At 41.1% G+C, this 24,222-nt stretch overlaps 2 protein-coding genes across 4 annotated transcripts in view; one reads left to right on the top strand and one right to left on the bottom strand.

The window, feature by feature from the left end:
* UBAC2 (UBA domain containing 2) overlaps positions 1–24,222 on the bottom strand; it is a 101,122-nt gene that overhangs the window by 63,361 nt on the left and 13,539 nt on the right. For both annotated transcript variants that reach the window (XM_037376365.1, XM_037376366.1), the window contains exons 3-4: positions 18,613–18,732; positions 18,071–18,177 (exon numbers count right to left, since the gene is read on the bottom strand). In XM_037376365.1, coding sequence (XP_037232262.1) covers positions 18,071–18,177; positions 18,613–18,732 — 227 coding nt within the window. The remainder of the gene's footprint in view (positions 1–18,070; positions 18,178–18,612; positions 18,733–24,222) is intronic.
* GPR18 (G protein-coupled receptor 18) lies at positions 11,862–18,026 on the top strand. 2 transcript variants are annotated; one of them, XM_037376367.1, is made up of 3 exons: positions 11,862–11,943; positions 14,279–14,407; positions 15,443–18,026. In XM_037376367.1, exon 3 carries the CDS (start codon positions 15,487–15,489, stop codon positions 16,450–16,452), a length of 966 nt encoding a protein of 321 aa, XP_037232264.1. In that variant the 5' UTR covers positions 11,862–11,943; positions 14,279–14,407; positions 15,443–15,486; the 3' UTR covers positions 16,453–18,026. The 2 variants fall into 2 exon arrangements, with proteins under 2 accessions (XP_037232264.1, XP_037232265.1); XM_037376368.1 differs by lacking the exon at positions 14,279–14,407.

Raw genomic sequence — 24,222 nt, 5'->3', positions numbered from 1 at the left:
CTTGCTGTCTCCTTTGCAAGGCTCTGGTACAGCAGCGGAGAACACAGCCAGTGAAGCCATGTTTCTGTTTTGAACTAGCACAGATCCTTCCATTAAGTCAAGCCAACTCAGGGCCCTCAGTTCTGAGTACAGGTGCCTCAAGCTCCCTTACACCGATCAAACATCACTTTGCATTTGTTAACGAGTATTTTTTGTCTACCGTTATTCTGCCTCTTCTGCCCCATGTATTAAGATCTTCATAGTTCCCTTAAAAGTCTAAATACACTAGATCTCATTTTCTGATCCTGTCCTCTTACTCATTAATCTCTTTTCACAATCAGTGCTATATTAAGCAGGAACTACTTTGAGTGGGTGCACATATTTGGCCAAAGATTTTTTGAGGATGGGGGAAATCATTCAGTCTGGAAGCGCATAACTTAAGCACTTAAGGGCAAAGACTTGGCTTAAGAATACCTGTAAGGTAGACTCCTGACTGTCTACTTCCCTTGGTTGAACGTAGTGTGGAAGGAGTAAAGCACACCTGGTCTTTTCTATTTGCCCATCTCGTACTTCCAACACAAAGAAGGGGTTCAGAAGTAGATGAGAAGATGGAGGTATGCATATAGTTAACACATCCCAATCTCCATTTATAAGCAAGTAGTAGTTCTTTCCCTTTGAATGAATATTTGTATGTGTTCACTGGGATTGCTGTAAACACTCACCTCTCTTAACTGTGGCCCAGAGAAGTTACTTGAATGAACGTCATGCTCAGGGTAAGAGAGACCACATTGTGCAACAGCTACCGCAAACGCCGTCTCAGGCTTGTAGCCAAATCATCACTTTCACTAAGATGTAAATAAAACTCCAGTTTTTATTTCTAGAGTGGCAACATTCCTTAATGATTCCGCTGTGGACACCGGGGCTCATGCCTGGTGTTTACCTCTAGCTCCCTGGTCACCTCACAGTTTGCTGTTCACTATGACAGTCTGTACAGAGACAGTTATTGCACTGAAGTAGTAAGAAACACTCATGAATGACCTTTATAAAAAAGAAAGTGTGTTTGACATGCAGGAGGTACAGTTGCCCCAATTCCAGAAATATGAGGGTTCAGATCAAACACCAGCAGGCTGACTTTTTGACAAGTGATGCAGGAATCTAGGATGAATGCTGAGGAGAATCTTAAAAAGAAGAGAGGGAAAGCACAGGATGTTACACTGCTTCAGCCACAAGGGCTTGAATCTTGTTTCACACTTCTGGTAGAGCACACAGCTACCAACATTATCTTCATCAAAAGGTGAAAAGAGTCGCTGACCACAGGCTCAAAGAACTGTGTGAGAAAATACAGCACCAAATTAACACCCCATTATGGAAAAGGATCATTAGCGAATGCAAACAAACAAAACTGCTTCTCCTACCAAGCCCTTGATAAAACTCTTGGTGACAAGCGACAAAAAAGCCCTCCATAGAAAAGCACAGAGATCGCTGCTGAGTATCCCTTTATGGAGCCCATCTTCTTTCTTAATGTACAAGGAAGGTAAGTAAAAATGTAATAAAAATTAACATAAGTTTTAAAACACAGAAAGGTATTTTGTCTCACACCACAGGGAAAAATCAGAACTGCAAAAGACTAAGTACTTCTTGATTAACTGTTTCTTACCAGGGTTTAGTGGATGTGCTTTACGAACCCCAAAAGCTATCCCCAGGCTGGAAAGCAATGACAAAAAGCAAAGAAGCAGGTGTGGGATGACTGCATTGCTAGCTGAGATAGTCTTGAATGAAAGCTGCCCCTCAGATGGAGCGGTGCCATCACAACTGCCTGCTCTGCATCCTGACCAACCTCTCTGTATCGTCAGAAAACTAGAAAAGGTGGCCTCATGTCTGATTGACCTCAGAACAGAGGAAAACACTTTTAAAATAGCTCTGAGAAATCATCTCAAGATTTCCTGCTTGAGACACACCTGACTGAAGCACTCAAAATCCCACTCAATAATTTGCCAATATGTAAAGTAAGTTCCACCAAATGACTGACATCCCTAATCAAAGCAAGAGAGAGGGTGATGTGTCACCTTCATGCCTGCTTAACACACATTGGTACTGTCAGCTATCACTGTGTGGATAAGTTGAACCCTGACAAACAAAAGGATCATCTAGCCCAGGGGTCCTCAAACTACGGCCCGTGGGCTGAATATGGCCCCCCAGGGACCTCAATCCGGCCCCCGGTATTTACAGACTCCCCCCCCGCTGGGGCTGGGGGGGGGAAACCAAGCAGCCGCAGATGACTGCCTGCCACTGCATCCGCACGCCGGCCCCCTGGTTAAAAAGTTTGAGGACCCCTGATCTAGCCCACCTAGTCTGAAGCCACTGTGTGCCTGGTATACAGACAGAAAAACTCAAGACATAAGGTCTCTGTCCCTCCAAAGATATCAGAAAGTTCCTGGTTCAGGTAATAGAAATCTGTGACTACACACCTGATAATAGCTGAAGACAAAAGGCTACAGTCCTGTGGGTGTCTTACCACCACTGTACACTCTCTCAAACTATGCCTATGTGCAAGACAAGCAACGAGCAGAGCATCATTTTTGGAAATACTGCTAAGTGGCTCACTGAAGCTAAGCATAGACATGTCCAGCGGGACGTGGAGATATACATCACAGACTGAGTAAAGTGCCCTCCAAGCCTGGTAGCCTGGAAGCAATGAAAATCATGTTTCTATGAGGGTCAGATGAGCCTTTTATGATTTTTATGAATCTAAAGAGCAGAGAGCTGTCTAGCAGTTAAGGATATTGACACTTCCTCTGGTAAGCTGCCATTCATGAGCCACTCCACTGAACCAAGAAGAGCAGGCAACTACATTGAAGACAGACATTTACTTCAAGAGGCCCTTGAAACACATACAACCTCAAAAGTGGAACCCTGTACTAGGAGTGGTCCAACTTGTAATGGGGATTAGCTTTTAACTCTGTATTTAATATCTACATTTTCATTCTGCAAACTTCTTGTCTTGGAGAACATACATTTGATCAGCAGTGATCCAGGACCCTGGTATGTTGCACGCCCAAATTCAGAGTTACAGTTTCATTTGCTTTTGAATGTGGTTAGTTTCATAGCCATTCCTACTCTGGCTGAGAAATACTTTCTTTCCAAAGTTTGCAAGTCCTACCTGAACTTATGGCTCACATAACTTCACCTGTTTCATGCTTCTGGCGTAAAGAACGTGCAGAGAAGCACAGGGTAGCATCAACCTCCCAGAACCATTTGCATGGACAAGTTTAACTATGTGACCGCTGCCTGTGCTGGGGAGGGAGAGATGGGCACTACAGGAGAATGAGAGCTTCAGCCTCTCTTACCACCATTCCAGCATCTGATCCCCCACTGCACTATGAGTTGCCATGTTCCAGCACAAAAACCCCAGTTCTCTCCACCCTCCCAACCCCACACAGGGAGCACAGCACCCAGTCCACACCTAAGCAACCCAAGGGCACACCTCATGGTGGTGGCCTGAAGAGAGTCTTCACTCCCAGCTCCCCGCTGATTTAAGCGCTAAATGATGACCTTTTATCACTGTATTTACACTGTATTTAGTGTAAAGCACGGGCAGAGCAGAGCCAAAAGATGACAATTTATGATGACCTATGTTGCAAAGCATGTAAGCTATTTTTGCCTCATTTATCATCACCTATTTTCATGGTAGAGACAATAAGTTGGAATTAACTACTGAAATGTGACTCATATATCCGCTATTCAAGATTTTAAGCACAATTCTGTAGAACAGCCTAGTAATTGGCTCTCTCTCTCAGTCCTCTTCTACAGTAAATATTATTCACTATTTTTTGGCTGAGCCATTTTTTAAACTATTTTTGAATTCTTGGTTTAAAAAAATTAAGAAAATTAAAACTCTTCTCATAACTTACCACATTATAATTACATCTTAACGGACATCACAACATGTCTTCAGAGGCTAAAGACTAGTAAAAAGAGGTTTTAATGTTCAGCTTATTCACAGTTTGGCTTACTTCACAGTACTTGAAAATTAAAACACTTCCCACAATTTTGGGTTCTTTTTTGCCAAGGCACCATTTGCACCTCCTTTTGATTCATGGCTGTAGTTTATCTTTTCTTTTTCCAAAGACAGCTCTGTAAGTATTCTAAGGCACAAATCACTGGCAGGAAATTGTTTAGCTTGTTCACCGCAAAATAGAAAAGCTGTAGCAGAGAAGTGATTTCTTTGCAAAAAAATACTTCCCCATTAAGACCACCATATAACTGTTTTTCATAACTACAGACCAAGGTGTCTGAAGCAAAGCAATGACTAAACAAAAGGACAGTATTCAATAAGCATAAAATAAAAGCAAAGAGGAAATTTTAAAAGAAAGTAATGCCAACAAATCTTGATATTTATACAGAAAGTCTGCAAAGTCCTTCAACTCTGAAAAAGAGACATTATAATTTCTTCAATCTTTAGTGAAGCAATCACGTTAGGTCTTTTACTAATTATCTGCACTGTCTCCCATCTCATGTGCATTTGTTTTTTGAAGTCTCAATAATAGAACTGTGCCTTCTCAGAAAACCACTGAACTTACTGAATCAACTTCTGTCCATTACTTTGGTAAATCAAGAGGAGTTTCTTTAGAGCATGTCACTGCAAGACCTCCTTTGTAAAGAAGTTACTCAATAGCCCTCCTCCTCTTGTCCTATGAAAGCGATCATAGACTCCTTATTTTGCAAAAAGACACAACAGATACAGTATCTCTTCATACTAATAACATCTCCAAGTGCTTTGAAGAATTATTCATCCATTTTTCTTCCTTTTCCCTCCACCCCAATCAAATAATTAGCTGCCCTACAAATATAAGGAGGGAAGAGAGATACACAGACCATCATTGGAACGGAGGCAGTTCATTCCATGATGAAGGGGGATATTTTATCCCTTATATGAAAGGATACCAGATCCTTAAAACAAAAACATTGTGGCAATCCATGCTCATAGCAGAACTTCGACAGATAGGAGACAACTGATGTGTCTAGGATGTAATGACTATGAGATTGTTTTTCTTCAGATCACGCAACACTGGGCACCACAGACACTAAGCTTATTTGCAAACAATAGCCAAAATTATCATTTGTCCAGAATTGTTTGCCATAGACATCTACAATTAGATGCAGGATTTCCTTTTAAAGTCCAAAGGGACTTCCACATCCCTGTCTTCCTTTACTACGGTTGAACATGAGGAACAAACAAGGTGTTCCTACTTCCCGAAAGAGGTACAGAGGAGGGGGAAAAAAAACCACAATCTGCCAGTAAAGACAGAAAGAAAAGCTAATTTTCTTAAGAGTTAATATCCCCACATAGACTGAAAGTAAGCTTCAAGGATCAACTATTAAGCTAAAAAGAAGACTCCCTATTCCCACATAGGAAACATGGTATTGTTTATTTTCATGTTTTGTTTATTTAATCATAAAACTTTCAGAACACAAACACTTCAGAAAAATGAAGTGCTGTGGCAAGTTGTTTCTATTGTGTCTTATACAGATAAAGACATATAAAACAAATAACACAACAAAATCGGGAGGTGGGTAGCTTTAAAAACACAGGGTTGCTAATTTTTAATTTTAGGTTTTAACCTTGTGTTATATAATAAAGCCAGAAGAATGGTAAATGTTGCCTCCAGTCATTCTTCTTCTTCCCCACTAGGTGTCTTCTAATTCTTCACTTTTTCAGGGTAAATTCAGACTATACACTGTAAGGAAGTCTTGATTACAACTCATTCTCAGACTTGTTATCTTACTGTGTAAATAAATGCAAGGGGGAGACCTTTATGAAACATAACTCTTCAAGAAACAACAGAATTTGCAGTCCTACAACTACAGGAACAAAGCTTCCACACCATGCAGTACGTCTTTCCCATGAGGTAGTCGAAGTGGCTTTCACTCTTCATAATAATTTTCCTGCACAACTGAGTAGTACAGGTGTATAAAGCAATGACCCCATTACAGCCGTTTTCTGCTGTTCCAAAGATCCATTGCTATGCTACCTGAAGATCCATAGATGGCAGCATTGATGCAGTAATTAACCTTCACCACAGCAGTGGTCAAAACAAATTTCACAAAACTGTTTCATACTGGAGGCTAAGCCGCATTTTCAAATGTCAGAGATCTTAGCACCAGACAGTATAAGCACTGGGCCAGGAAATGTTTGGCAGTAAAGAGATACCAGATCCAGGATCACTAATAAACAATACTATACCAAGCACTTGCCCAATAACTGTGACAGTTTAGGTCCCGTCATCCTGGAAATAAACTACATCATTTGGACAGTAATGAGCACTGTGAGCTGCTGGTATAGTTCTTATGGTTACCTCCATATGCTGTCAAGTTAGAAAGAAGAAGGAAACCAGAGATGTTCGACATCCCACCACCTCTCTTCCTGTACTGTACCTTGTTCAAACAAGCTTTGCACTCCCTTTCATTTCTGCTGTTTGGGTAAGTGCTATCAATTTGGTGACCCGTATCACCACACAGCGCAGAGCTCAGTTACAAGCAAATGAAAGCAATGTCCCAGATGTTCCAGGACAAAAATAAAGATGCATTAACAGGCAGTACAATTTGAAGGCAAAGGATGAAAGTCGCAGAGAATACAAGGTACACAAGTCCCAGTTCAGTTTCACTGTCCCATCATCCCTTAAAGCCACCTTTACCAACACGGTGTCTACATGAGGAAGACTGCTGCTTAAATTACTGATCTTCAATCTGTGCCCTGCCTTATTCTGCTAGGCTTCTTGTCATGATAATGCTCAGCATTTTAAGCTCCTTCCCTTTAAAATGCATGTGAGTGTGTAATATGTATATTTTTTGAAGTTGAATAGTTGTTCAGAAAGTATCGTCCTCTGACAGGACCCAGCTCTGTACCTGCAAAGACAGTGACTTCTCTGAAATCACCTGCTCGCAGTCAGCTCTTCTGTCATCCTTTGCCAGCTCACAGCATCAGCTGGCCTTGTCCCAGCATTCAGGTACACTGAGCATACTCACACTCAACTTCTCCATTTCCATCCAAGGACAGTGCTGAGCCTACACACCAGCCATCTGCCCTGCAGAGATCCTGCTGTGTGGCAGAAACTGAGCTGCTCTGTCCCAGTCCAGATTATGGCAGCCCCTTTACCATCTTGAATGCTCCCTCTCATGTTCATGTTGGTTCAACCCCACTGCAGCACACCAAGCTTCATAACCTCAACACATTATTGTGTTTGCTAATCTGTGCCAGAGACAGGTGGCACAGGGAGAACATTAGAAGACTGTCACTTCATCAAAGCACCCACCAGGGCTAGGCTTCACACACAGGAATGCAACACACAGCAAGGTGCCCTTGAATTTAAAGGACAGCGCTTATTCTAATTCAAATTCTTGCACAGCTCACTCTCACTTCAGGTACTTTTGATTAAACACTTGACTGGCATGCTAAAGCAATTTTAAATTATTTGATTTCTGGTTAATATACTCAGGTTAGTAACTGAGCAGAGGTTGTCCAAGCCCGTGAACTCTGGAGGAGTCAAAATGATTTCTCCTACTTTTGCATTAGACTTCATCAAAAGAATCTGAGTATAAGCAGATCCCAGTAAAGACATTTCTCCTGAAACACTAACTCTATCCCTGGGAGGCATATCAAGTTTCAGAACAGTACTCCTACGCACCCGAGACTTTTGAGAGCAGTTTAATAGCAAAAATATCACATAACATATACTTGGTAAGGAAAGAGTATTTGAAAAAGCTCTCCTAGACACTTCCAAACTGGAACAACTAACTCATTGCATAGCTCCTGGCAATGCATACAGATTTTAAAAAAATGCAAACAGCTAAGTATGCATGCCAATTTTAAACAACTATGAAATATTTGTGATAAGGAATCTGTACCTTTTGGGAAAAAAAGCTGCTTCCCAACACAACAGAACACAGGTGGAAACCAGAACACAAATACAACATTTGAAGAACTCTGCCACACACAATGTGGGTTCACCAACAAGCACGGAGCTGTGTTGGTATTTGCCATGAGTGAATTTTGGACTAAATACATTCTGAAACTGCTTGCTGTGTAACAAACCACTGTCTCTAGTCCACTGCCCCACTCTCAGACATTCAGAGATACAACTTCCATTTCAATTAATTTTTGAAGTATTGTTTCTTTCAAAGGCTGACGCTGCTGAACAGATGGAACTGCAGGCCAGATGCACTGCATATATTTAGGGTTTTTCGTGACACAGAGTGTGTATCCTGGCTGTACGAGAGAAGGAGCAGGGGGGAAAAATACCCAAACAAACCAGGAGAAATGTGGAATGTTAATTTCGTTACTGACTCTTTTTAAAATTAAGAAAAAATCAGTAACTCCTTCCTCAAACCATACCACATTCTAGCAAAACACAGAAGAGAAAGCAAAATGTGACAGCAATTAGGACATGTTAGATACAGCTAACCAGGCTGCAGTCCTTCGAAGCTGCTGTTTCCCATTCCTTCAGATCTGCAGCACACAGCATTTACACTCTCTTGCAGGTTGAAGAGTGGGAGAGGAGGGACAGCTATACCGTGATGCAGCCTGTGACTAATATGCATATGGCAAAACTGGAAAAAATTGCAGTAAGTTTATGTGTTCAGTACCATGACACCTTTGAACCAGTAGTCTATTCTTAAACTTTCACTATGGTACAACACAGTATGGGAATAAAAACCAAAACACAATTTCATCAAGGCTGAGAACAATAACCCAGAACTGCATGTGAACAACAGCAAGCCAGTAAGTTAACAGACACGTGGGAGAGCTGCTTCCTGCACCACTGGTGCACTGGGCTGTGCAAGAAGCCTCAGTTCTTTCCTTTCAATAGGTCCAAAAGATGGAACGTTTGGAAGGAGAAGAACACAAACTCAAGCCTGCTCCTTACCAACCTGAAGTGGAGGGTGACCCTTCAGCCCCTCTGCATGCAGAACTTCTCTGTATCAGCTGGACAAAGTTTACATTACATGCTAAGTGGATGGGCAAAACATACTATTCTTTACCATGACTAAAACACTGAAAGAGAAAGACCCAGCAGTGCATCACTCCTGCAAAACCAACAGCATGAAGACAATCTCTTCAGTGCTGCACTTTCACACTGTTGGAAGTGATCAAGCTCATTTCTTGTAAGGCTTACTGACAGTTAGTGAAGGCACGGTAACAGACCACACATGCGCTCTGCCTTATCCTAACATGAAGCACCATTGCATTGGCTTAGCTTTTAACCTTTCAGAAACAACTTTAACACAACATAACGCAACTAAAATTATCTTCTTTACTCCCCACATACTTCAGAATAGCAAAAAAACCCCAAATAACCCTGGAGGGAAGTGAGCATTTATTTCAGTAAAAGCTGGAGTGCTGGAAGTACTCACCCATCTGAGGGAAACCAATGCGAGACACTCATCTCTAGCTGATAAAACAGTACAGAAGAAGTCAGGTGCTTCCTACAACAGAAACTGAAGCAACAGGGGACTGTGGCACAGCAGACTGGCCCACTGCCTCTTGCAAACCACGATTAGCACACTTGGGTGCTCATATCCAAATGTTTATCACTCTGCAGCTGCAGCCAGCCTGAGAACCTAGACGAGAAGGAACACGCACTTGCTGGTAGCACAAACACCTCTTGTCAGCACAGCACTGCCAGGGAGAGCTGCCCCTCCATGCTCAGGGGGAAGGCCTCCCAGCCTGTCAGCAGCAGAGCAGTTTGGCTGCCTCTTCTATACCAGGCAGACTGTGAAAAGCCTGAGTAGAAGCAGAACAGGCCGACATGTATACACTACGGCAAACCAGCTGGATGGCTAACCTGCCAGTAAACTCAACTGGGCTGCTGTTAATCCATCTGTGTAAACTGCTAAGTGATTCCAGCTGCCCTCACAAGACATGACCTCCTCTGCAGGGTCAAGATGTCAGCCACCCTCATCAGACAAAATGAGACACAGCTATAAAACGTCACCCTTCCAACCCTCCCCCAAGAAGACAGCAAGCCAAGACGCAGTTTACAGCATACAGCTTTTCTGATCCCAGCTGCAACATCTGCCTGCCGTCCACCCAAATCCAGCACTCCCTTTAGCTAGGGGGGGCACTGTTTATCTGCTTGCTGGTTCAGTACACTCATCGCACAGTTGAGGTTGGAAGGGACCTCTGGACTTCTGTACGTTATTCTTACCGAAACAAAGTACTCTTGCCTAGCAAAGTTCAAAAGCCTGGTTATTCTCTTCCAGGAACCACCCATTTTTTAAAAACTTTTTTTTTTTTAAAAAAAAAAAGTCACTGAATTTCAGTGAGCTTTCACTAAAACTTGAAAACAGTATGAGTGACTCATCCTGCTGAAGCATGCTCCAGAGTTATTTTGCTAATGATAAAGCCACTGAAGAGTTTTCAACACTGGTTAGTCCTTTTAAGATACTCCATAATCCTAAAATACTACGGACTTTTTAATAGATTTATAATTTTATAGGATGGTCTGGGTAGGACTTCCAGCTCATTGTATTTAAGAGGTCTTTGGAACGATCACAAAGTTTGTTATTAGTTCATTTAAACAGGAAAGACCAAATATTTAAATATATTATTAATCCACGCACTGAAAACCATACCCAGGTCCCTCCCCATGATTACTTCACCCATCACACTGACCTATGCAAATACCTACACAGTACCATAAACACATTCAACTGAGATAAATTACATGACTCCAGCAGAAAGGGTATTTTTCACTGAAGTTATCTTTAGCACAAAGTGAGGATCACCTGCCTACATTACTTTTACAGTCAGCAAGGAATCTGTTTGTGTCCCCCCCAAAACAAATCTGACTCTGGCTAGATCTGAACAGCAGGACTTTGCTGTTTCTGGCATCATGTGCACATCCTGGCAAATTCCTGTCTGCATGCCAGGAGGAGACTGAAACATTACCGTTCCCTTCCTCAACACACGTGTCTCTGCTTCATTTTGGGGGGGTCGGGGGGAAGGAGGCCACAGGAGGTACCAAACTGTATTGTGCTTCAGTGTCGCAAAGACTGCCGGTCAGAGACCTGGAACTAGCGAGTGCTCTAGAGAGAATTTGGAATGATCTCCTCCTCTGAATGGCTCTTTCAAAGGTTAGATCTTATTTTGAGTTGAAAAAGAGAAAGGGTAGGAAGTTAGTTTTCTTTACCCATTAGCCTTTGGGAGTACTCCCATCCCACCAAAGATGTCTGTTGCAGTAACACAGTTGAGAAATTTTACTCCATTTTAACAAAAGCTAAAACCTCTCTTTATACAACACTTTTCTGCAAAGCTCTTAAATAGTCGTGTTATTATTTCAGACAGCAAATAAAATCTAGAAACATTTTTCTTGCATTAGTAAAATATGGCAGGTACAGGCATAAACGAAGCCGTGTACTCAAGCAAATCAAACTTCTCATTTCAAATGTAGCAAGTTTCTGTCACTTTCACACTGACTACTATCCAAGGCAATATAAATAATATGGGGATTTCCACAAAAAACACAACACGCTCTACAGAAAATACATTTACATTATGCTTATTAGAAACTTCTGCACAATCAAGATGTTTATGCTTACAGATACAATTGCATGTAAATATTAGCCAAAAATACGCTTTCACTATACCACAAACATTTAAAAATGTATTTTAAAAAGATACATAGTACAAAGCCCAGTTTGACCACACTGGAAACATCACAAACGCTTGTCTGTTGAAAGGTACTAGAAATATCACTTCACAGACACCACACATAAGTGAAATATTAACTTTTAAGTATGACCAATAAAAGACCTCAGAACCAGCTAGATTACGTCATTGCTTCCTGTCTGAAGAGGAGCTATTTTAGCTAAGTGAAGCTGAGCAGAGAAGAGGAAGTCTAAACCTTCTACAGATTTGGGGCTATGAAAGGAGCATCTCTGAAGAAACGCTGTAGTGCACAAAAGGTGAGTAATAATCCACTATGCTACGCTCACAAAGTAACTTGGATGTTTATGCATGTTGCTAAGATAGACTTCTTTCTTCAGAAGCTGAACACAGGCATTAATTCTAGAACTAGTGAAAAGATTTAATTCTTCAATGCACTTTCAAAGTATCAGTAGCATTCTATAAATAACATTGAAAGCAAAATGACTGCATTTGCAAAATGTACCATAGTACCATAAATACTGTTGTTTAGGATTTTAACAATAAATTTAAAAATATGCAATAACTAAAAACACTGGTGTGTTACCACTAAAGGAAAAAAGCATTTGTTTTCATTAAACTAAAAGCAGAAGATCGTGTTGCTTGCTCTCTCTGTACTTCACTGAAAGCCATGTTTTCCTCAGGGAAATATGAGCAAACATAAGGGACAGCCAAAGAAAAAAAAAAAGGGGGATTGCTAAGGGACATACACACATGCACCTTTAAATGGACTCAGTGTTGCTTAACTCATAGTAGGAACCTGGAAGAAAAGATTTAATTCTAGTTTTGTTCTGAAAGTCTTTCTTCTCGTACACAGCACCTAGATGGGCTTCACAATTCACATTAGACATTCAGGACCTCAGCTATCATTGAAAAATTATAACCAACTGATAAAACATACAGACCAACATCAGAGTAATCATTCAGTATTAACACAGACAGACTCCAGAAACCAGTGACTCCAGGGGCTCTTCAGCAAGTGCTTTAATCAATAGCAGCAAGTGTTCCCATTACAAAAAATGGCAACTAGGGCAAATCCATCCACTCAGAAGGACCCAAAGATCTACTTGGGCTGATGTGAGAGATATCAACCTGAACTCCATGCAGACAAGTACAAATGAAAAAGGAGAACATCCGCATTTGTGTATAAATGCAAACAGGTAACTGCACACCTTCTAAAAATCTCATTATCTCTTACCTACATAACTGTTAAATTTTAGATTCTTAAAAATCAGTTCTAGGAGAAATACCGAACTGTAACACTGACATGCATTTAAACCCACAAAGTTTGGGAACAGTGTCTTCAACAACTAAACAAAATAAGAACCCTATTTGTTACAGTAGGTCCATTATTTGCTATATCTCAAAAGCAGCACAAACTTGAGATAACCAGCAAACAAGGATGGAAACACAGGTTTTCCTGATAGAAGCTCACACCTGATTCAGCTTCCTCTCTACCCATCAACAACAGCCTGCTGGTTATTTTGGAAGGAGGACCTGCCCAGGAACAATTACAGTCACTTTAAGTCCAAAGGAGAGAAGAGCAAAACTAAAACCAAAACCCAGGCTGTTTATTAACATTAATCTTTGAGAAGTGAATTCTACTATCCTATACATTACTACTAAATTCACCTGCTAAATCAGTCAGGATCTTCAGATAGATAGTCATGCACTATGTCATACACAACCACTAGCAAGAGAAATAAAACCAGAACAAAACAGAAGAAAAAAACCCGTTAAAATGTGCAGGGACGGGGTGTTAAGCAATATTTGGACAATTTTATGCAACAGTAATGAAGTGGGGCAGTATGCCAAATATTTCAACTGTGCACGCACTACAAAAATTTTCTTTCAAGCACATGCCATCTATCTTTCCATAAGGTCTGCTATCTCTTTGATTTTTTTTATTTTTAGTGTTCTTCACGCAATGAGGTATTGTAGATGTATTCATGCAGATGCCCTCCAAACTTGTTTTTTGTCAGTATTATACATACAGCTTTTCCCATACAAAACACAGAATCTATTACAGGTTCTAATGACCTCTTCAGACCAGAAAACACACCTTTTCATTTTGTACAGCTAGAAAAAAAATATCTTTGAGACAAAAGGTCAGGGCTAGATATCTGTATGTTTTTTTTTTTTAAAAAAAAAATAATCTGTAAACTTGGAGAACTGTAAGAAAATTGAAGTCCAAACTTCATATTTCAATGCAGAAACTAACCTGAAGAAAGATTTAATAAATCACACTTAAGTTAGTTAGACCACGGATACTCTTCTCAAAAAGCTAATATTTGCCTATTTCAAACCAGGATGCTAGATTAATAACCACTGGTTCAAACCCCTATGTATTCCTATACCACTGAAAAAAGTACCTGGTAACATTATAGTGAAATCATAAACCACACAAGCAGCAATAATAAGCTTTCTTTAATGCATTCTCCACTTCTGGAGATAAACTACGCAGGAACTATGCACTTTTCTGCTCTTAAGAACAGTTTTGGTGCCTAACTGATACCGTAAAACTTCTACTTGGCTGTCTGTCACAAGTGGGAAGAACAAACAACTAACTCTTTCCTCCTGCTCTTCTTCACAAAGCGGCCACAGGGCTGAGTAAAAAGCCAAATAAGAGGAACCTTCCCATGCAAAGTCACAAAACTGTGACCAAAGGAAGAGTCTGGAAAGTGAGAGTGTGCAGGTCAACCAAAGCACCCATGCCAACACCAGGTAAGATCTGCCATCCTCAAATGGCTCCAGAGTAAACAAAGTGATAATCTCTTTCAGCTCTCATCACCTTAGTCTGCATAATGACTTTTCAGATGTCAAACTCCTATGACCAAGAAGCTGAGGGAAGCAACACACTTTGCTCTGGAGCAGCTGGCTACCAGCCAGCAACTATCCCCCCCCAACATACCTGTTCACATAGGGCCTGGTTGGAGACTGCACTGCTTCCCATCTTTTTTACTTTCTTAAAACAGGAAATCTATCAATTTTAATCTCATCCATATGTCAGGTAGTTGGTTCTGATGCCCTGGGACTAAATACTGTATTAGAAGTTATAGAGCTATTAAGATAGCTTTGTAGTGTCTTTTACGAGCAACAGCACGCATCTATTCTTTTGGGAGCTAAGTAGCTCCGACACAGATGAAACACAAAGTCCACTCCACTTTGCATATCCAAATACCACTACATGCCATGCTCACTTAGTTCTTAGGGTAACTACTTTCAGTCATTAACTATTCAACAGGGACAACTTGAAACATTTTCTTTAGAAAATAGCTCTCACCTCAATTATAGCTGTTTCAATCTAATTATCAGCTACTGAGGCACACTCAAAGTAGCTGGTCAATCTTGACTTTTTGATTCCTTTGCACCTCTTTACGTTTGCTCAACAGCTTTTGTAAATCTGAAGTGAACTAAACCCTAGTGTTTCCAATGTATTTCCAAAAACTTTCCAATGCTTTTGTCATCTCAAAAGATTGTGAATATTGTCAGACATTAAAAAGAATATAAAAGAAATCTCTTAGTTAAAAATATTTAATTAAAACTAGCTTATAAATACTATTTCTCACAAGTCTGACAGTACATGTATTTCCTTCAGAGCACAATAATGTATTGTTAGTCAGAAAAAGCAACAAAGCTAGCACATTTTCACAGCTAAACAACAATCTCATCGCTAAACACCATCCTACAACAATCTTGCTTGTTTTTAAAGTTGTTATTTGACTGAGAATAACATTTTTGTATTTTGTCTGGTTTTAGGCTATTTATGGAGTGCAACAACTATTCCTAAACAAAATTAAAATATGATGCCTGGAAATCACCACCCTGAAGAATACAGGATTGCATCGCTGGTCTTCTACAGTTTTGTGTTCGCAGTGGGATTGCTGGTGAATGCCACGGCACTATGGGTTTTCAGCTGCACTACCAAGAAGAGAACAACTATAACTGTATATATGATGAATGTGGCATTACTTGACATAATTTTTATATTTTCCTTGCCTTTTCGGTTAATCTACCATGGAAAAGAAACGTGGCCTTTTGGAGATACATTCTGTCGGATTATCAGTGCTTTCACTATATTCTATCCAGCCATTGCTCTGTGGTTGCTCACTTTTATAAGTGTAGACAGATTTATGGCTATTGTCCAGCCCAAACATGTCAAAGAACTAAAAAATACAAAAAAAGCTGTGCTGGCTTGCACTGGAATCTGGGTAATGACCCTTGCAACAACGTCCCCATTGCTGTTTTTACAATCTGATCCAGACAAAGCCTCAAATTTCACCACCTGCATGAAAATGCTTGATATCATCCATTTAAAGGAAGTAAATACATTGAACTTTTCTCGCTTGATTTTTTTCTTTTTGATTCCTTTGTTTATCATGATGGGGTGTTACCTAGTCATTATTTACAATTTTATCCGTGGCAAGACTTCCAAACTGAAGCCTAAGGCCAAGGAGAGATCCATAAGAATTATAGTTACTCTGATTGCTCAAGTACTCATCTGCTTTGTACCCTTCCACATTTGCTTCACCTTCCTGATGTTGCAAGTTGAAGATACATCTTACAATCCCTGGGCAGCCTTTACCACCTTTCTCATGAATCTCAGTACATGCTTGGATGTTATACTGTACTATATTGTTTCTAAACAATTTCAGGCAAGAGTCATCAGTGTAATCCTTTATCGCAATTACCTTCGAAGTGTGCGCAGGAAAAGTTTTCGAACTGCAAGTGTAAGATCACTCAGTAACATGAACAGTGAAATGATATAAAAAGAGAAAAGAATGTCAGGGGATTTTTATAATGTAAACAAGTGATTCTTTTTTGAAATTCTAGCATTTAGACTACACTGAATAATGTTCTATAGCCAGAAATAACAGATACATTTTTTGCACTGTAAATATGAGAGAAGCAGAATAATTGCACCTCTTTACATTTGCTCAACAACTTTTGTAAATCTGAAATTAACTAAAGCCTACTATCAGTGTTAGATTTGCAAATCCTTTTTGTCATCTCAAAAGATTGTGTATAGTCAGACATGAAAAAGTGACTATTAGTATAATAAAGTAGGCAACACTGAAAAATGATGATGGAATGTATATATTACTTTTTTATATTTGCACAACCAAAAGCTCCTGAAAGTACTGTATATCCCACACTTCCAAAATTAGATTCATTCTCCCAAGATCAGTGTTAGCATGACTTAAAGAGGAAGAGTATGTAAGTACCATATATATTTCATTCAACTAAAAAACTGCTTTGATGCAGACTACTTTGTAACTGACCACATTCTGCATTCATAGACAAAAACACCACCAAAACGTGTAACAGTCAAACATTATTTCCCTGTGGGTATGATGTGCACATTTATAACACCCTACTCTTGCACCAAGTATCTTTTTACACAGCTGAAAATACTTTTTCCAGACACACTAGCAGCCTATGTCCCAGCAACAAACTTCAGATAGCAAACATGAGTAACCACTGTACTACTCAAGCTTTCAGCTCCTTTTGAATACTCACACACTTCCAAAACTGTATCTTTAAAATGCCAAACACATGCTTTTTCTTCCTTATTACATCAGCCTTTAGCTACTTTCAAGGGACACACTAAAAAATCAGAAATAAAAAAAGCCTATTATGGTGTTTACAATTAAAAATCTTACTCTAAGAGCTTTTATTATTACTTCAGAGTGTGCCACACATAGAAACCCAAGTCTGTATGAGGCTGCTCTCAACTGTCAGAAGCTTAACCATAAAGGCTCTACGGTTCTACTGTATCATGTACATCTCTTTCTAAGTGCAGAAAACTCAAATACAGGTTATTGTATTAGCTAAACTGAACCACTAAATAACCTTAAAGCTTTAAGAACTTCAGATGTAAGCACTAAATGGAATAGTGTGCTTTAGCCCTCAAATTCTGAAACACAAAAAATACAAAATACCAGTATGAAATGCATGTAACTACATATGCATTTAACAGTGAACATAAAAATATGGATTACAGTTGTGCTGCCTTTGTGTTAAGAAAGAAATCAGCACCCATCTGACTTCAGTTTTCAGATTTAGCAAATTGAGCAAAACCAGACACAGTAATAATTTGCGCACTTCAAGCCATGTTTCAATCATGCCAACAGTGGAAATGGGACTAACATAATGGAAAGTAATCATTATATAGATAAATTATAAATTAACTAACCACAGATTACAACTAAGAAATGAACATTTGAAAATATAATAGCTATGCCAAGAACTTTTACACTGTAGTTCAAAAGAAGATTAAATTTAAATTGAAGAGATACATGAAGAAAGTTTTTTCCAACTAAAATCTGCACCAAATAATCACTTGAAACTGTATCTAAAATAACCAATCCATTAGGAGCTACTTACAAACCAGAAGGCAAGCTGTTGATGGTGATGCCAAATATATACTGAGCAATTTCTACAAGGAGAAGATCAAACAAAGCTGAGAGCATCCAAGCACCCAGTAAAAAGGACTGGAAAGAAAAAGTTTAATCTTAATTAATTCAAATTCAACAGTTAAAAATAAGGTTTTAATGTATCTCTAATTAAAAGTAAAAACAAGGAAACCACTATACTAGTCCAATAAAGACAAATAAAATCTTTAGTACAACATAATTCCAGATGTACATGTCTAGATACTGAAGAATTAAGAGTTACAGGTGTTACCAAAATTAGATTATATGGGTCTGGTAACTTTCAACTGATACAGCTGCAAATTTTAATTAGAATAATCCACTGACTGCAAGACATTGTCAATATAAATTCTTATTTATGGAAACCAAATTCTCTTTCAACCCCTTTAATATGTATTTCTATATAAAATGTCAGTAACAAAACTGTAATATTAATCCAAGGCTACAAGACTCTAAAACAGGTTTTGTTAAAAAAAAAAAGTAACTGGAACTTACTGAAAATTTTCTGCTGCCATATCTTCTTTCAAATATTCTAAAGTTGTAAAGGAGCAGACAGCTGCAGAATGTGTCCTTCAAATCAAGACATATTGTTCTCCCACATACAAGTCTCCAAATCTAAAAGGTTAAAGATCATCATGTTAACACTCTCTTCCTTCAAGGAAATCCTTCACAGAATTTGTGCTCAGAGTGAATATAATACTGAAGTCAGAAATGTAGAGAGTAGAATCATAGAATCATTCAGGTTGGAAAAGACCCCTGAGATCATCAAGAACCGTTAACCCAGGACTGCCAAGCCCACCACTAAACCATGCCCCTAAGTGCCACATCTACATGTTTTTTAAACACTTCCAGGGATGGGTGATTCCACCACCTCCCTGGGCAGCCTATTCCAATGCTTCACCACCCTTTCAGTGAAGAAATTCTTCCTAATATCCAATCTAAACCTCCCCTGGTGCAACTTGAGGCCATTTCTTCTTGTCCTGTCACTTGTTACTTTGCAGAAGAGACCCACCCCCACCTGCCTACAATCTTCTTTCAGTTAGTTGTAGAGAGTAGTAAGATCCAAATGTTATGGAGAGTTCAAGAAGTCTGTTTAAAAATAGAATGTTTTCAAGGAAGCAGTTTATCTGTTAAAATAAATCCACAACGGAAATTAAGTCAAATACATTTTTATGTCCCTGTTTCACATTTACAAATAAAAATGGAAATCACAACCCTAGTAAAATGCAGAATTCAGGAAAAAAGTATTTTTGAAGCAACCTCCAGATATCAGCTAGTCCAGCGCACTGCTCTAAGCAGGTCTTATCAAATCAGCTTGCTCAGGGCCATGTCAAGTTGAGCCTTGAACACCTCCAAGGATGGAAGTTCCACAATCTTTCTGTGCAACCTCTGTCAGTGTTTGGCTACCCCCATGGTTTTAAAAACTAAATCAAACCCTTACATCTAGGCAGAATTTCCCACATTCCACCTTGCATCCACTACTTCTGGCACTACCTCAGTGCACCTCCAAGCAGAGTCTGGCCCCAGCTTCTCTATAGCTTCTGATCAGCTACCTGTAGACAGCAGTAAGGTGTCTCCTCTTTGCCTTCTCCTCTTGAGGCTGGGAAGACCTAGTTCTCTCAGCCCTTCCTTGTATGTCACATGCTCCAACACTTGGTGGACCTGCTCAGGTGTGTTCATATTTTTCTTGTACTGAGGATCCCAGAACTGGGCACTTGTGAGACCATATCTTGAGTGCTGTGTCAACTAGACAAACAGAGTTACTTGCCTTGACCTACTGGCCAGATTCTCACTAATACAGTCCAGGAGATGGTTGGCCTTCTTGGCTGCAAGAGCACACTGTTGACTCGTTTTCCACCAAGATCAACAGGTCCTTCTCTGCAGAGCTACTTCCCAAGCACTTCTCCCCCCTCCAGCCTGCACTGCGACAGCCTGGGGTTGTTCCATCCCTGAAGCAGGACTTGCCAATTCATCATGTTCCTGTCAGCCCATTTCTTGGGCTTGCCAAGGTCTTTCTCAATAGCAGCCCTGCCTTCCAACATATATGACCACTGCCACCAATTTTGCATCACCCACAAACTTGTTTAAAGTGCACTCCACCCTATCATCCAGGTCGCTAATGAAGACATTAAATAATACTGGTCCCAGTACTGATCTCTGAGGGGTCCTCCCCTAATTAATACCTGCCAAATGGACTTTGCACTAATGACCATAACTCCATCGAGAGTCCAGCCAATTTTCCACCCTTCTTGTCCAGTTATTCAGTACATACCTCACCAATCTGGCTTCAAGGACACAATGGGAGACTGGGTTAAAAGCACTGATAAAGTTAAGGCATGTAAAATCCACCGACTCCCCCATGTCCACAGCACCACTTGCCTCATGGAAGAAAGCAATCAGCTGGTCAGGCATGTTTTCATAGAATCATTGAATGGCTGAGGTAGGAAGGGACCTCTTGGAGATCATCCACACTCAAAACAACATCAACTACAGCAGGATGTTAACTGACCATGTCAGTCTGGTTTTGACTGTCTCCAAGGATGGAGACTACGCAACTTCTCTGGGGAAACTGTTTTTCTAGTCCATCAGTCTTAACAGTAAAAAAGCTTTTTCTTTAAATGGAATTTCTTGTGTTTCAGTTTGAGCACATTACCTCTTGTCTCTTCACTGGGCCCGTCTCCCTCTTCTTTGTTCCCTCCCATCAGGTATTTATACACCCTGGTAAGGTCGACCCTATGCCTTCTCTTCTCCAGGCTAAACAATCCCAGCTCTCTCAGCCTCTCCTCGTATGCCAAATGTTCCAGCCCCTGACCATACTGGTGGCCCTCTGCTGGACTCTCCGCAGCATGTCAAGATGTATCTTGTACTCAGGAGCCCAGCACAAGGGACAGCACTCCAGATGTGGTCTTACCAAGGCTGAGTAGAGAGGAAGGACTGCCCCACCAGGCCTCCTTGTGAGGCTCTTCCAAATGCAGCCGAGGATGCTGTTGACCTGTTTAGCCACAATGCTGCATTGATGGCTCATGTTCAACTTAAGTCTCCACTAGGACCCCCAGGGCCTTCTCTGTAAAGCTGATTTCCAGCTGGTCAGCCTCCAGCTTGTACAGGTACATGACCATTTTTCCCCTCTGAATGGCAGCAGAACTAATTCATTTATCAACCACTCACCCAAATCTTACATCATCCACAGGCTTGTTGAGAGCACACTCTGTCCTGCTGTCCAGGTTATGAACGAAGACACTAAACAGTATTAGCCGCCATATTCATCCCTGCTGTACACCACTAATGACTGGCCTCCTGCTGGACTTTGTGCCACTGATCACAACCCTGTGAGCCTGTCAGGTCAGCCAGGTTTCAGTCCACTACCCACTTACTTCATCCGTACTTCATCAGTTTGTCTGAGGATGTTATGGGAGACAGTGTAAAAAGCTATACTAAGGTCAAAATAAACAACATCCACTTCTCTCCCCTCACCCACCAAGACAGTCCTCTACCTCATCATGGAAGGCTATCAGGTTAGTCAAGATTTCCACTTCATAAATCTGTGCTATCCCCAGTCACTCTATTGTTCTTTGTGTGTCTGAAAATGATTTCTGGGAGGACTTGTTTCATGACCTAGCCAGAGATCCGATGATGCTGACTAGCCTGTAGTTCTCCAATCTGCTTTCTTGCCTTTCCTGAAGACAGGAATGATGTCTGCTTTCTTCCCAGTCATCAGGAACCTTCCTTGATCACAATGACCTTTCAGAGATAATCCAGAGTGGCCTCGCAATGACAAGAGCCAACTATTTCAAAACTTGTGGGTGTACACCATCAGGTCCCATGGACTTGTGTATATTCAGGGAGTTCACATGTTCCCCACCTGAGTTCCTTTCACTGAGTTTAAGCCTTCATTGCTCCAGATTTTTGCCCTGATCTCAGCAGCCTGGGACTGCTGAAAACAAGTCTTACAAGAACCGAGGCAATGCCACCACTGGATACCTTGGCCTTTTCCATGTCTTCTGTCTCCAGGTCCCCGTTCCCATGCAGTAGCAGGCCCACATTTTCTTTAGTCTTCCTTTTGCTGATATTCCTGTAGAAGCCCTTCTTGTTGCCCTTCACGTCTTTTGTCAGATTCAACTCCAGGTGAGCACTGGCTTTTCTAATCCATCCCTGCACACTCAGACAGTGTCTCCATATTCCTCCCAGGTCACTTATCTGCTTTCACTGCTTCTGTGCTTCATTTTGAGTTTATTCAGGAGCTCCTCATTCATCCATGCAGATCTGACACCTTTGCTTGACTTCCTGCACATGATCCATTCTTGAAGACATATATCTCTCTCTCTGAAGGAGATATCCTTGAAAACCAACCAGATCTGCTGGTACACTCTTTTTTCAGGAACCGTATCACATAGGAGACTTTCAAGCAGATCTCTGAACAGACCAAAGTCCACTCTCCTGAAGTCCAGGGTTGAAATCCTGCAATTTGCCTCGTCCCCTCCTCTCAGGACCCTGAACTTCACCATCTCATGATCACTGCAACCAAGGCTCACCCAGACCTTCACATTCCCAACCGGTTCTTCTTCCTTGTTTGTAAGTATGAGGTCCAGACACAGTATCTCCCCTCATCAGCTCCTTGATCATCTGTGTTAGGAAGTTGCTATCAGTGCACTCCAGAAACTTCCTGGGCTGCTTGTGCCCTGCTGTGCTGACCTCCCAGCACGTATCAGAACAGTTAAAACCCTCCATGAGGGTCAGGGCCTGAAATCATAAGGCTTCTTTCAGGTGTTTGATGAAGGCCTCATCTACTTCTTCATGATCAGGCAGCCTGTAGCAAACACCACAACCAAAGTTAGCTGTGCTGGTCTCCCCCCTAATTCTGACCCATAAACACCCTAGTCCCAGGACAAAGCTCTGAGCAGTTCTTTCAAATAAAGAGCAACTTCCCTCCTTGCCTGTCCTTCCTGAAGAGCTTGTATCTCCCTGTTGCAGCACTCCTATCACATGAGCTAACCTACCACATCTCCATAACCCCAATGAGATCACAGCCCTGTAATGGCATATGACCTTTAATTCCTCTTATTTGTTCCCTATGTAGCACGCATTAGCATACGGACACTTCAGAGAGGCACCCGGTCACGCCCATTTCCCATAACACACATGGGAGCGTTCCACATAATGCTGTCCCATAGGCACTTCCTTATTTATGGGCATACACTTGAAGTAGGTCCTCTTCAGTCCTACCTTGTTAATTACAAGATCCCTTCTGTTCATGTCACCCTCTACACTTTGCTGGACTAACCCAGTCCATTGCCTCCCCACTTGACTGAGGGTTGTCATCTCCCTCTTATGTTGTTCCTGTCTGGAAGTTCTCCTCACCAGGCTGAACTGTCTGTTAGCAAAGATGCTTTTGTGCCACTTGGTCAGGTAGATCCCGTCTCACCCAAGTAGTCCTCAATCCTCAGAGAGGGTCCCATGGCCACAAAACCCAAAACCCTGTGGCTGCCACCAGCCATGCAACCCACTGTAATCCACAGGATCTGTCCACTTGACTTTGGTTGGCTGCTCCCAGTCACCTTTGTGTCCTCCATGTGTTAAGAAATGGCTTCTAAGAAGATTTGCTCCATGACCTTCCTAGGGACCAAAGTAAGGCCGAGTGGCCTGACGTTACTTGGATCCTCCTTTCTGCCCTTCCTGAAGATGGGTGTGACATTTGCCTTTCTCCAGCCATTATGTACTTCCACCAATTGCCATCACCTTTCAAAGATGCTAGAGAAAGGTCTCATGATTACATTTCCAGCTCCTTTGGCACCCTCAGAGGTAACCTGTCTAGTTCCATTAACTTAAGTGTGTACAGCTGGGTTACGTGTCTCTTTTTCTTTATGGTGGATACTGCTTCACCCTCACAGACTCTGCTAGGAGGCTTAGGGACCTTGGAGGCTTGAAGGCAAAACACACTAGCACAAACTGATAAAAAATATCTGCCTGAATACCTCAGCCTTTTGCACACTCCTTGTCACCAGGAGGATCCTCACCACAATGAAGACTGGGCCCACACTCTCCTTAAGCCTTTCTTCTGCTGCAGATGTACTTATTGAAACCTTCCTTGCTGCCTCTCATCTCCCT

This window comes from Falco rusticolus, chromosome 2 (genome assembly GCF_015220075.1).
Source record: "Falco rusticolus isolate bFalRus1 chromosome 2, bFalRus1.pri, whole genome shotgun sequence".
Taxonomy (NCBI): domain Eukaryota; kingdom Metazoa; phylum Chordata; class Aves; order Falconiformes; family Falconidae; genus Falco; species Falco rusticolus.
The sequence above is the reverse complement of the archived record's forward strand: the minus strand, read 5'-3'. Positions and strand labels throughout refer to the sequence as shown.